The following is a 13,284-nucleotide window of genomic DNA, read 5'->3' as shown; positions in this document are numbered from 1 at the left end:
TTTTCAGATGTGACCTGCTATAAATCATTTAAAGACTGTCTTTCTACATATGCATACATACATTGTCTTTTATCACAGCTCCCGTCAGTACTTTCACGCTGTCAAACTCAGGTTGCAGAACTTGGAACTGACTGATATATAATTCAGCACCTACATGCAATTTATCAACTTCAGTTTCCAGCGTACCCAAGTGAACAAGTATCTTATTCCAACTGCTAGCAGTATGTCTTGCAATATGGTGTGAAAAAGAAGTTGTTATAATTTTAACTACAGACTGAAAATATCCTTCACTATCTAGACAAGCTGTATTCCACATGGCTCCATTTTGCTAATACTGTCACCGATGCCTGCAGGAAAACTTCTGATATCTCTCTTCTCCTCTCATGACTGAGTATTTTACCCTGACTGCAGTCATCTCCATACAAAGAATTCAGAAAAAAAAAGTAATTCACATAGAATTTCATAGGTTTTAAGCTTTATTAAAAGCTTTGTTAAAGATCTTCAGAATCAGCTTTGCCACTCTGGGGTATATAACAGAAATAAAAGCTTCACATGGACCTGAATTTTGTTTAATTTTTGAGATATGTTTTAACAAGCCAAATTATTTCGAGTACTAATTGCTAGTGATTCTCACTGCTCTTCAGACAGTCTTTTCTGACAAAAAAATGAGTTTTCAGGTTGCTAGAGGGTGGAGGAGTAAGTCTGATACATCTTTTATTTTTCTTCCTAATGGATTGTTAAAATCAAGTGACACAGAATTAGGTCACTTTATGCCATCCTTTTGAAACATGTTGTGGTACCTTTTCATATATCAAACAAATTATAAGTTTGTAACACATAAAACTATCTGAGGAGTTCAGGAGATCTGAAGTCTCACATTTTTCAGGGGCCTGGGGAATCATTTGTTTTATTTTTAACTTTACTCTTCAATATTTTACTGATTTCACAGACAGATATTCCAAGCAGCATCAGGAAGTGACCAAACACACCGCATCGCTGAAGCTTTTCAAGAAGTTTGCATGCTGTAATTGATATAATAGTTTACACATTTTGCCAGTTTTACCCATAATAGAATAAAAAAATGAAGGAGAGAAAAAGTGTGGTGAAAATGAAGGTAGGGAGAACGAGAGAACTAGTCATTGAAGTACTCCAGAAAAGATCTAAATACCTTCACACCTGCCTTTGTGGCTTTATAATTTAAGTTCTTTCTTCATAAGAAATTGTTTCTTTGAAACACCGTTCACTTTGTCCTTTGGAGAATCTCAGATTTCCAGTGCTTTGGTACCATTACTTATAACAGGATCCATACTAATATTTGCAACTATCCTTTTTTATTTTTTATTGGTATTTCATAGAAAATAGACCTTTCGCTTTTTTTTTTTTTTACAGGTAAAAAACCCCAAACACTAAACTAGTCTTCTTTCTATATCTTTCTCAATAGAGTCTGTATCAGAGGGATTCTCATTTCCATTTTAGACCCTGGGATGTCAACAGAGCCTCACTCATAAATTCTGTAATTCATTTTCTTGTCGTAAGGAACCACGTTTCGTAGACCTTCCTTCCATGGAAATGAAATATATCTTTGCAAAAGATGCTGCTGACCCAAAGGGGATTTCTCTAAGTCATCTTAGCATAAAACATACATTTTGATTCACTCAAACAAAAATTTGGTTATTTTAATCCTAGAAGAAATTCAGAACTCAAAAATATAATAAATCACTGCAAGAAAAAATGGCATTTTTGATCTGGGAACATTATGCCAAGGATATGCAATCTTTTCAGATAACACGTGGGCAGAACAGCTTCTGCTCTATTTGTCTTTCAGCAGCAGTCTTGACTCTTGAAGACAAAAGACACCAATCTCATAGACTTGGAGAGAGTAAGTTAGAAAACCATGCCCTGTCCGTACTCATCCTAATAGATGCTCAACCAAAACACCCTCCCGAGCTTGGATTTCTGGTTTGGGTTGTTTGGGTTTTTTTACACCAGAGTTAGTTGTGCTTCTTTAAGGATATTTTTCCTCTTTGTTAAGATTACATAGCACCTAAAAATCCACAATAGTGTCAGCCTATCTGTGCTAGCTACTGAAAAAGTACACAATGTAGACCCCAGATCTAATCTAATCAAGACAAAAATACATTGCTAACTGTAAAGCTAATACATGCAAATACATGCAAAGCTGAAAAAATAATTTATAATAATCGTAGTTGTACTCTTATAAATCAGGTTACCCTGACCGTAGATCAGGAACTTGAATCTTGTAAGGGAAAATAATTGAAACCCTAACATACTTTGCCCGTGCTAACAGAGTGGTGCTGTTTAAAGTGTGATTTATGTTCGGGCCACACTCAGGTGTGCTGAAGGTGCAGCCCCGAGGAAGCCAAACCACACCCCTGCCGGTACCTCCCCAGCTGGAGCTGCCGAAGGGTGACCACGACCCGCTGCACGGGCCGGCAGGAGCCCACCCAGAGCCTCGGCTGGCTACAAATGTGATGACTGATAAGAGAAGGAAAGCCCTGACTGCAAGCTACAGCACGCCCTCGGGAAGGCCAACCACCTGCCCCCACCCCCCGTACGGGCCTTCCCACCACAGCCCACCGGCCGCAGCAAGGAGACGTGGCGGCCCCCCGCAGCCCAGCTGCAAGGCAGCGCGGGGGCTTCCCCGCCACCAGGGCTCAGCCAAGCCCTGAATCAACTTTCCAGGCGGAGAGTGAAAGGGCGGGATAGATCCCCTAGAAAAAAAACCAACCGCTCCTCTGAGCGCCCTCTCGCCGCCGCGGCTCCCCACCGCAGCCGCCGGCCCCTCTCCAGGTGCGCCCGGCCGGAGAGCCGCAGCTACCCGCCCGCAGCCAGCGGCGGAGCGGCGCCCGGCGGCACGGGGCCCGCCGCGGAGCAAAAAGCCTCTGCCGGCGGGGGACAACACCGAGTTCGGGCGCAGGGACGCGGCGCGCCCGGGTGGCGCCTCTCCTCAGCCCGCGGCCGCCCCGCAGCAGCCCCCCGCCCGCGGCTCCCTCGCGGCGGCGGTGATGTCACATCCGCCGCTCCCCGCGCCGCCGTCGCCCGGGCCCAAACTTTTGCGGTGGGCTGGCCGGGAGCGGAGGGGAGGGGCGGGGGTGGGACGGGGCAGCGGAGCCGCGCCGGCAGCGCGGGCAGCGTCGTCCTCGCCCGCCCTCCCCGCGCCGAGGCCGCCCGCGGAATGAGCGTCCCCCGGGCGGCTGCCGCCTCCACTCGGGCTCCGGCGGGCGGGCAGAGAGCGCGGCTGCCGGCGCTGCAGCAGCAGCGGAGTGAATGACCGAGCGGAGCGGAGCGGCGCGGAGAGGCAGCCCCGGGATCAGGATGCGGGCGCCCGCCAACATCCTCAACCTCCTGCTGCTGTCCTTGCTGGCCGGCCTCGACCCGTCCAAGGTAGGCGCCGGCCGGGCGCCCCCGCGGTGCGCAAGTTGGCGTGGCCGCAGCCAGGCAGGCGGCGCCGGCCCGCGCACGGCGTATGCGGTAGCAGGCGAAGCGGCTCCGCCGGGCGGCTGGGCGGCCGTGGGCAGCGGCGGGCGCGTGTCCTTGGTCGCCCGATCGGCCGGGAGGGAAAGTCCGTGGCGGAAGCGGCCGTTCCCGGTGCCGGGCTTACCGGCTGCGCGGGGCGGCGCGGTGCCAGCGGGCGGAGGGGCCGCGGGCGCGGGCACGCTGCAGCGGGCGCCCCCCGTTCCGAGCCCCCGGCCCGCCCGCAGAAGTTCCGGCGGGGGCTCGGGGCTGGGGCGCGCCTGCGACTGGGGCCGGCGGTGCCCGGCGGGAGCGCACGGCGTTCCCCCGGGCCGAGGCGGTGAGGCCGGCGGTGCCCGGAGCCTGCACCAGCCCGGGGAAGCAGCCGGGCCCCGGGAGCAGGGACGGACGGACTCCGGCTGGGAACAGATTTGCTTGGAGTGGAACCGGAGGCGTCACGTGCAGACGCTGGTTTTAGCCCTATTTAGCGCCGTTAGGCTGCTGCAGCGTTCTGCTATCTTCAAACGCGTTCGGGTCACCAAACGATCACAGCAGATACTGAAATAACGCCAAAAGTACAATGTGTTTTCGCCATGCAGCCTTGCTTGTGAAGGTGATTTTAGGTTAAACCATTAAAAAAAAATCGGAATTGCACTATAGCACTTAAGAGCAATAATGACTGAAGCCCCCCCCAGGCCTGCAGATGCCTGTAGTGCTGCATCTTATAGATGTACAACTTGTCTCATTTGTCTTTTTGTGACATGCAGTCTTGTAACTGTCAGCGTTATTAAAAAGTACCAAGAGAAAACATTCATATAGTATTGCAGTCCATTACCGGCAGTGGTCCTTACTGTTTTGCCACAATGTATATTGTCTGTTGGTGAATGTCATTTTAATGATACTGTTTAGGTATCATTATGAGGCATTATTACCATATGAGGCAATGCTCAGGTCTTCTGGCAGGTTTCTTTCCATTAAAATAAAGGTATTAATCACATACACAAATAGGTACTGCATTTCCAACAATATGGAAGAGATGTTCCTCTTGTTTAAAAAATATCAACATGGAACTTAAAAAGCAATTCAGTGGAAATCTGATTTATAGCTGCAGTGTTCTCACAGGCTTTTTATCAGTAAGATACAGTGAAAACTCAAAAAAGCAGGAGGTGATATAGGATTAATAAAATTAGCTAAGTAATTATATCAATGTTATTAAACAGCAGCTGTTTGAAAGTATCAGCTGTTGCTGTATCTGTAGAGACTCATCAGGCACTACCCAGGAGTTCCACATCTGGGTGAACAGCAACACACGGTCACGTTATAATTACAGGTTTCCACACACTCATTTTTCTATCTTCTGTTACACACACACACATATATATATATGTAACACACATATATAGATGTGTATAAACACATCTGTTAAAGTTAAGAGACTTAAAAAAAGACTGTGGAAAGCAGGAAAAGCAAAACTTGTATCACTGTCTATCCACAGAAGAGTATAACCAGCAAACAGGCTTCAGCTGGCAGGATTCTTTTTCAGTTCAGGTGTCAGAGATATGCCCCAAAATAACAGTGGGAAGACATGCTCCATATCATATTTCTGTCACCATCCGCAGGATGAGCCACTGGACTGAAATGGCATAAATTAACTTCTGAAACTTTGCTTCTAGCCCTTTTTGCTGTGGCATCCTGTGCAGAGGGCATAAAAACGGCCTTTTATTCATCACTCTCTGTGACATTTCCAGGGATATTAAAATGTTCGTTGCAGGTTCTTTTAACTTTGTCAAGGGGTCATGAGCCAGAAAGCTCTAAGTCCTTAAGGTTATGCAAAAATAAGAGCCCTTAATCAAAGCCTGATGTTTATCAGAGCTAAACTGGATTTTCAGAAATAAGAACATGACATCAAATGGTTACTCCCATCCTTGGTTAAGATGCTACACCACATTAAGCACACAAAAGATGCCACATGGCAGATACTTAGTTTTGTTGACTATGAACAACAGATTTTGTATGCCTGTGAAAAATGACATGTAAAAATGTTTGCAGGGCTTTTTTAGCAAATAAGTACAAGTTGTGACTGAAATACCACTTTAGAAATGGAAGCACTGCTCAGTTATTTATCTTGCTTTGTGCTAAATTGAAGTGGAATAATGATTTTCTGCCCTGCAGGTTGGGAAGCAAATATATCATATGAAATTAATTGTAGGAAACAAGGGGATGTTAAATTCTCTCTGTTCCAAAAAGAATTGTGCAATATGCTCATGACTATACAGACAACTTTTTACATGCCCTTGACACTCACAAACTACTCAGCTTATGAAAATCAATCACATCAGGCATTTCAAAGTATACACAATACATTCCTATTCATGTCCTACATAATTACTATTCAAGTAATAACTTATTTTACTGATCAACTACTTTAAAATAATGCCTGGGAAAAAAAGCTTTGATATAGTACCAGGCCATCACTGACAGGAGCGTGCTGTCCACAGGCACCCTTATTATGGCAGGGCTTTTACGCTAAACTTACCAGGTTATTTTCTGATAGTAAAGAGTTTAAGTATCGCCATCTTATGGTAAAATATGTAACAAAAATATATACGTACTTTATTCTTAAACCTCTGGAACATTAGGATTTTATTTCAACCATAGTAATTTATTGCCCATGCTTTTCTATTCTTCTTTTTTCCCCCTGCTAAGCATGCTACAGAATTATTGACCACCTCTGGAAATTCTTCTTTAAGAAACGGAAGACAGTTCACTACTGATTAATTTTAAACACTCTCAGTGCTAATTACAGAATATAAATTTTACAAGACTTATTAAATATTATATCTGTTAATGTGATTCTGATTTCTCTCTGTATTTACATAGAAAAATGGAAGAAAATATAATTATTCATTATAATATATTTCAGTAAAATTTTATTTCTGGCAGGTTGGCTAGATATTCAGCAGGAAGCCAGCTATAGGGAAAGGACTTGGAATATAAAATCTTTCCTTTCTCCTACACTTAAATGCAGTATCTTGAAAGAAGAAACTATTACATACTAGGAAATTTCTAAGAGTTACTGCTAGGTGGCATCTCTGTGCTGCTTTTCTGCAAGCCTAGAGTTTTATGTAGTGACCTTCATAGTATGTAAAGTGGACTTCTCTTAAAAGGGTTGCTTTTGCTGGCCACCATTTGATAATCACCATAGTATAAACAAATGAGCATTTTATAGTGATGTAATGCTGCTCTACATAGAAATCAAGCTCAGCGGTTTTCAAAGTCTAGATGGCTTTTTTGAAGTTAAATTTTGAGCATTTAAGTAGATCTGGAAAATATGTTCATTTTTCAATGCAGTTCATTAACTTTTTGCGTTTAACTTTTATGATGGCTGTATGGTCCTACATCTGTTGGGTTTCAATTATTTGAATTTCAGAAGAAAAAAACCCAAACTGTTTCAGAAGACTGCCGAGTACAATCCCAAACATAAGCAAAGTGTAGTATCATTAAGGACAGTTACAGAAAGCAACTCTTTATCTGGTATTCATTGCTTGGGATAATAGGATGTTTGGGAATATTAACATTAAATAATAAAAGTTAATTTGAAACCAGTAATCTATTTTTGAATGCTTAATTAAACTTTGTATTTTGATCTCTGAAATGGCTGTGTGTCTAGATTTTAAAAATCTACAATTTTCACCCATAATCAGACTACACAACTAGCCAATAAAAACTTTTCCCCAGATTTCAAGAACTTGTCAGTAGGAAGAGCATGCTACTTTAATGCTACTTTGCAATACAAATTAATCTCTATTGTGAGAATTTATAACAAGAATACTATGTAAATACAAGGGTTACCACAATACACTATTTTTGTTGGAAATATGACTCATAGTACTACTTTGCACTGCAAAATTGGAGGGAAATCTCGGCTATATGGGAAATTAATTTACCCTTTTACCTACAGTATTAGAATTCAGTCAATAGGAAAATCATATATAATTATTTAGCCTGCATGATTTAAGAATGCTATAAATCATTAATTGCTGAATGTGGTCAACTCTTGCTTCCTGTCTGCTCTCCCATTTCTGAGCAACATGATTCAATAGCCATTGAAGAACATCCTGTTGCTGTCAATATACCCTGGGCCCTCTCCCAGGTGTCATTGCAGTTATTTTACTCTCAATCTGGTAAATTCAATCAATGGGTAAAAAGCAAAGACTGTTGTTAACACTACTGGTTCTTCCTGCAATGGTCAATACAGTGTCTTCTAACCTTTGAGTCCCAGAAAAAAAGATGCTTCACATATTTCCTATTCATCCACACTCAGTGACACACATCCACCATATGTTATATAAAATCACAAAGGAATTCACTACATCATTTTAAGTAACATATATGAAGGTATTTGAAAACACTATGCAAAAACATGCATGTGACATCTGCATGACTGCTAACTCTTGTGGTGTTATCAGACGCCACACAGTCTTTAAAGGCTTTTTAAAACTGTTGATGCTATGTGAAGAGACCTTTTCCTTCTCTAGCTAAAAAGATTCCTGTGTTGTTCACTACTAATGACTGTTGCTTCTTTGAATGCACTGATTATATACATCATATATAATCTCAAAAAAAAAAGTATATGTACACACAGATGTGTATACATATACTGAGTATTTCCCATTAGAAGTATATTGCCTTCAGGGAACTGGGCACGTCCACTTTTCTTCTGTATTTGTTCAAGTTGTAAGCCAATAAAGCAGGAACAAATCGTAAAATATGTGAAGAAGAAAAAGTTGAAGCAGAAAAGTTGACTGTCAGGAACAGGAAATACAGTCTAAGAGCTATTAAACCAGCATTTAACAATAGCTCTAAAAATGGTGTTTCCAGTTGGCTACAGATTTAAGTTATAACTTTCAAGCTCAAATCCATGAAGTTCATAAGGGGCCTATTAAGAAAGGAACAGGGAGTCCTCACAGAGGGTCCAGTCTAGTTGACTGAAATCCCCTTTTTTAATACTGTAGTACTAACAAAAATGCTTCCTGTATCACTTAGGCATTCTTACTAGATCTTCACCGAAAGCCAGGTAAAATTCAAAAGCCTTGTGTAAATCTGTGCAGCAGTAGTCTGGGAGCAGTTCTCTCAAAGACCATCTTTCAAAAGAACACCACTCCGTCCTGCTGCTTCACTCCACAAGGCAGTGGATTTCCTGCCTAAGATGAAACCTAGAGAAAGGGAGGACTTTGTGTGCCTGGGTTTGTATACAGAATTGTTTTCATGAAGAATATTCAGAAACAGGTGGAAAACTTCTCAAACATAGAAATGAACTGAAAATTTCAGGAATTCTTGCATTTAAGCCTAAGTGGGATAAAAATAGAAAGAACATACATCAGTATTCCAGACCAGATCTATTATTCACATGTTTTTAAACCAAGATGTGTGACACAAGCATGTTTCTGCACACATTAATCATTCGACCTAAGAACCTAACTAGCAGAATTCTTAGTCCTCCAAGCCAGTAGAAAACAGAAATACAGTAGCAGTATGTATTACTCTTAAAATACTTGGACTAGTCTACAGGAAAACATTCTAGAGGTAAATATTTTTATGTATTTCAAGAATTCTGACAGATCAAAGGGCTTAGATTGTATTAATTTAACATAAGGATGCAGTGTGCACTACTTTCCACATGGTCAGCTAGTAAGTGTGCACTTGGTGCAACTGCAGAACAGAAAAATTTACTGTTCACCTGATCTGACCTCATTTTTCAAAAGGGGGTTCCTGCACACACACACAACCAAAAAAAAAAAAAAAAAAACCACTCCAAAACTCTCCCCCTTCAGTATTTTTACTGACTCTTCTTTTCTGAGAGGAAATTATCTTAATGCAATCACAGGGAGATCTATTAAGAACTCTCAAAGTACACGGCATCAATCTTCATGTACTCCATGCTGACATTAATGATGTTTTTGTTGAGTTTGCTAAAAAGAAAAAACAGGCGATAAACATCGTAACCATTCCTTTAGTCAGTCACCTGGGACACTTTCCTAAGATCAGAAAGAAATTAATTTTCTAGAAGACACAATTCCTTTTACTTTAGTACTAAGTTATCTTTACCACCAATTCAGAAATTTGATTCTTTTGTTTATCATAGTTGCACTGGAACACAATGAATATTAACCAGAAAGGACAGTGCATGTTATCCAAGAAGTAAGAAAATAAGTGAAACAGAAATATAAAGGTGGCTCTTTTGTAGTGAAAGCTGCACAGACCTCCAATTTAGAAATGGACAAAAAGTTGCAACTTTAACAATTCTGATTATGGCACATTATTATCTATCTATCTGAAGGACACCCATCCACCACTGATGGCCACTTGATACCCCTCACTGTCTGAAATAATGGAGTTACCCTCATTTCAAGATGCAGGAATCAAACACGAGTAGTTAGTTAAGGAAGCATTTGTGTCTGTTCATGAATTTAAGATTCATATTACAATGTCTGGGTGATAGTGAAGCCCAAGCAAAGACAATTGTGATATTATTTCTTAATGTTGTGCACAGCACAGTGTCAAGAAATGTATCTGAAAAAAAAGGAGACCGATCGTGGACATAATCCCTTATGTCACAGTATTACTTCCAAGAATAGGACACTTCACTATAAACAGAGACTACAGCTTCAGATTTTTTCATTAGTGACTCCAATCTTAAAGGCAACTGAAATTTTACCAGCAGCATAATTTATCAGAACACTTGAAACTATTTAAAAAAAATTACTATTTTAATATTCATTCTTTTATTCCTGTTATTAAAGGTTTTTGAAGTCTAGTTTTGCTTGGAATTGGAGAATTCATATTTCTGTCTAAAAGAGATACCAAGACACTAGAATGCAAGATAACAAGGCTCCTCGTACAGATTATCTTATCCCCATTCGTAAGGCCATCTCACTGGGAATAGCACTGAAAGATTTTTTTTAATAAATACGGAAAAAAATATTATCAGCCAAAGAAAGTTAGTACAATTTGTCTAGCTACCTCTGTTTACTAAAACTAGATGATCTCTAGTCTTCATCTTTACTGGCCAGCTTCTAGAAGGTGTTTCCTAATAACCGCTAACCTCACAACACCGTGAATAATATTATTCTTCAATTATTGGTGCACGTTATTAAAAACCACGGTTTCGTGCACATTATTAAAACCCACAGTTTCATAGAGATTTTCATGGACCTCCTTTTTTAGAACCACTCCTTTAGGAAAATACTTTAAAATGTGTTCCAGTGTATTCCTTTCAAGAAGATAACTAAGTACTTACATGATTTTCCATATATGAAATTGTAAAAGTTATTTGAGTTTGGACCAGTTTTAAAATTGGATTTACAGAAATAAGAACTTCAGTATATTGAAACTATATTAATACCTGTAGTGACAGGAAGTATTATTGATCTGAGATCTCACAAACACAAACCTGCCACACGCTTGCTTACTCATATTAAATGGGGCTGTTCAGTCTCAGCCTCCCTACTGCTATCATTTCTTTCCTATTTATTTTGTATAGTATCTTACATATTATCCTAACAATTCTACCTTATAAGATTCTGTGCATTTTCAATATATGGTATTGAGGTTTTCACAAGAATATATGTAGAAAAAAGTGTAGTTGTAACACTGAGCTACTGTACTGAGTAACAAAGAGTACATAGAATAGATGGTATGAAATATTTAGATACAGCTGTAGATATATGCATTCTCGGTTCTCAGATAATGAGATCTCAGGTCAGTATTATTTGCAGTCATCACAGGTATTTCTGGCCACTTGCATAAAGAATGCAGAGGTGCATGTCAGGCAAAGTAGCAGGTGAGCATATGACAACAAATAGGCTTTTTCTGAAGCATAAAGTAGGGAACTTTCAATATTTAGTACCTAATTCATATTTGCAGAAATCAACTACCAATTACATCTAGTGTCTTATTAACAAAAAAAAATTAGATAAATTCAGACATCACAAAAGTCCACAAATATATTAAACAAGAAAAAACACAGATTCAAATCACTCCATCAATAAAATCATTGTAGAAATGAATGACAAATGACAGGTTAACAAAATCAGAATTGCCAAGTCCTTGAGTTTTCTTGGAGAACTGTGACCTCCTAAATTATTTATAATATGCCCTGCACATATTTTACTCAGACTGACAATGAATTGAAAGCTTCTTGGAAATATATTATTCAGAGAAAAGATTTCTGAAAAGCAATTTTAAGCCTGAAAGTTACTTCTATCACCTCAGCGTAGCCAACGAATTATTTTACAATATATGTTTTAAAGAATGTTCAGAATTGTGGGTGGTTGCTTCAAGGTAAAATTACCTTTCCTGTGGGATCAGCACCATTCAACAGATTATTTTCTTTTGAGTTAGCCTTTCTAATACACTTAGTGATTTACTTTTTAAATCAGGAGCTATTTTTCAGATACAAAAAAAGCCTTGTTCAATGTGCCAGTTACAACACTGTATTCCCTTTATTCAGCCTGGACATAATTTCTGTTCTGGTAGCTGATTTATCTTGAACAACAGTTACTTAACATACTTTCAAAAATTAATTTATAAGAGGGGCAAAGGGCTGTGCAGACTTCCCCTGCTATCAGTCTCAGTGCATTCCCAGGATCTGCCCTATGGCTCTGGTTCCCCAATCTGGATGTCTTCAGGACAACAGTACAGTAAAATCTGCCAAAATCAGAACCTTGAATAACTCTTTTAGAGGTTACATCCCTCCTGGTAATTATTTTAAGACATGGATAAGTAGAAATTATATATATATAAAAAAAAAAGTGCAACTCAGAAAAAAAACCCTATTCATAGTGAAACGTAGTCTAATAAAACTTGTTTTCCTGAAGATAAACACAGGGAATGATATTAACCTCTCAATCAGTCAACACCACTTTAAAATAATACTTGGTAGTTGCTCATTCATGGTAAATGCATCCTTAAGTAGATGACAAAAACCTTTTCATGAACTCTTGAATAGTCTGAAGCTGCTTTATAGAAAACAGGTCATGAAACTTGATCATCAGTGCAATCAGAGACCCCTGTAGGTCTTATAGCCCATACCTCCAGCATTTCAGAGCCCCTCTGAACAGCAGCTCTGACTGGTGATTTCCACTTATGTGTCATTCTGCTCTGTTATCCTGAAGATGTTAAACATCAGCTACTCAGCAATGCCTCTTATTAGCAGCTGCAAGTCAGATTTCAAACCACCTCCCTTTACCAGTTCAAATATTTCTCTGTCTGCCTTGTAATCTACCCATCTAGTTCATAACTCCCCAGTTTGACTACAACAAGGATACTATAAGATACCATGTCAAAAGGCTCAGTATGTGACATCCTCTTCTTATGGCTCAGGTAATCTGAGATATCTAGTGGTTTCTTTGTTTCTGTTCCTATTTTTCGATTAGACTTTGTTGGGTATGGTTAAAGTCCATTCCTAGAGGAAATACTGATCTATCCAGTGTATACAAAGAGTAATTGTGAGCTCATACAATTTTATTTTTTTTTTTAGTTTGCTTTCGTCAGGTCTTAAAAAGACTTCAGTAAATACTGAACTTTATAAAACTCTATGGCAAAAAGAAACACTGGTATTATTATACAATGATGATTTATATCTAAGGCATTTTCTGTATATCTTCTCAGTGCAATGTTACCATGAATAATAGTTTTCAACTGGGAGATTGTGATAACATAATCTTATTATTTGTTTTCTTATCTTTTTTTATTGGAAGAGAAGATTCTGATTTTTCCTCATCACAGTTCTTACCCTAAAGCTATAAA

At 40.0% G+C, this 13,284-nt stretch overlaps 1 protein-coding gene and 1 long non-coding RNA gene across 3 annotated transcripts in view; one reads left to right on the top strand and one right to left on the bottom strand.

Moving 5' to 3' along the window:
* LOC130156698 (uncharacterized) overlaps positions 1 to 13,284 on the bottom strand; it is a 334,368-nt gene that overhangs the window by 119,712 nt on the left and 201,372 nt on the right. The window lies entirely within an intron of this gene.
* OLFM3 (olfactomedin 3) overlaps positions 3,109 to 13,284 on the top strand; it is a 69,242-nt gene continuing 59,066 nt past the window's right edge. For both annotated transcript variants that reach the window (XM_056355319.1, XM_056355321.1), the window contains exon 1: positions 3,109 to 3,405. In XM_056355319.1, coding sequence (XP_056211294.1) covers positions 3,289 to 3,405 — 117 coding nt within the window. In that variant the 5' untranslated portion in view covers positions 3,109 to 3,288. The remainder of the gene's footprint in view (positions 3,406 to 13,284) is intronic.

Source organism: Falco biarmicus, chromosome 11, assembly GCF_023638135.1.
Source record: "Falco biarmicus isolate bFalBia1 chromosome 11, bFalBia1.pri, whole genome shotgun sequence".
Lineage (NCBI taxonomy): Eukaryota > Metazoa > Chordata > Aves > Falconiformes > Falconidae > Falco > Falco biarmicus.
The sequence above is the reverse complement of the archived record's forward strand: the minus strand, read 5'-3'. Positions and strand labels throughout refer to the sequence as shown.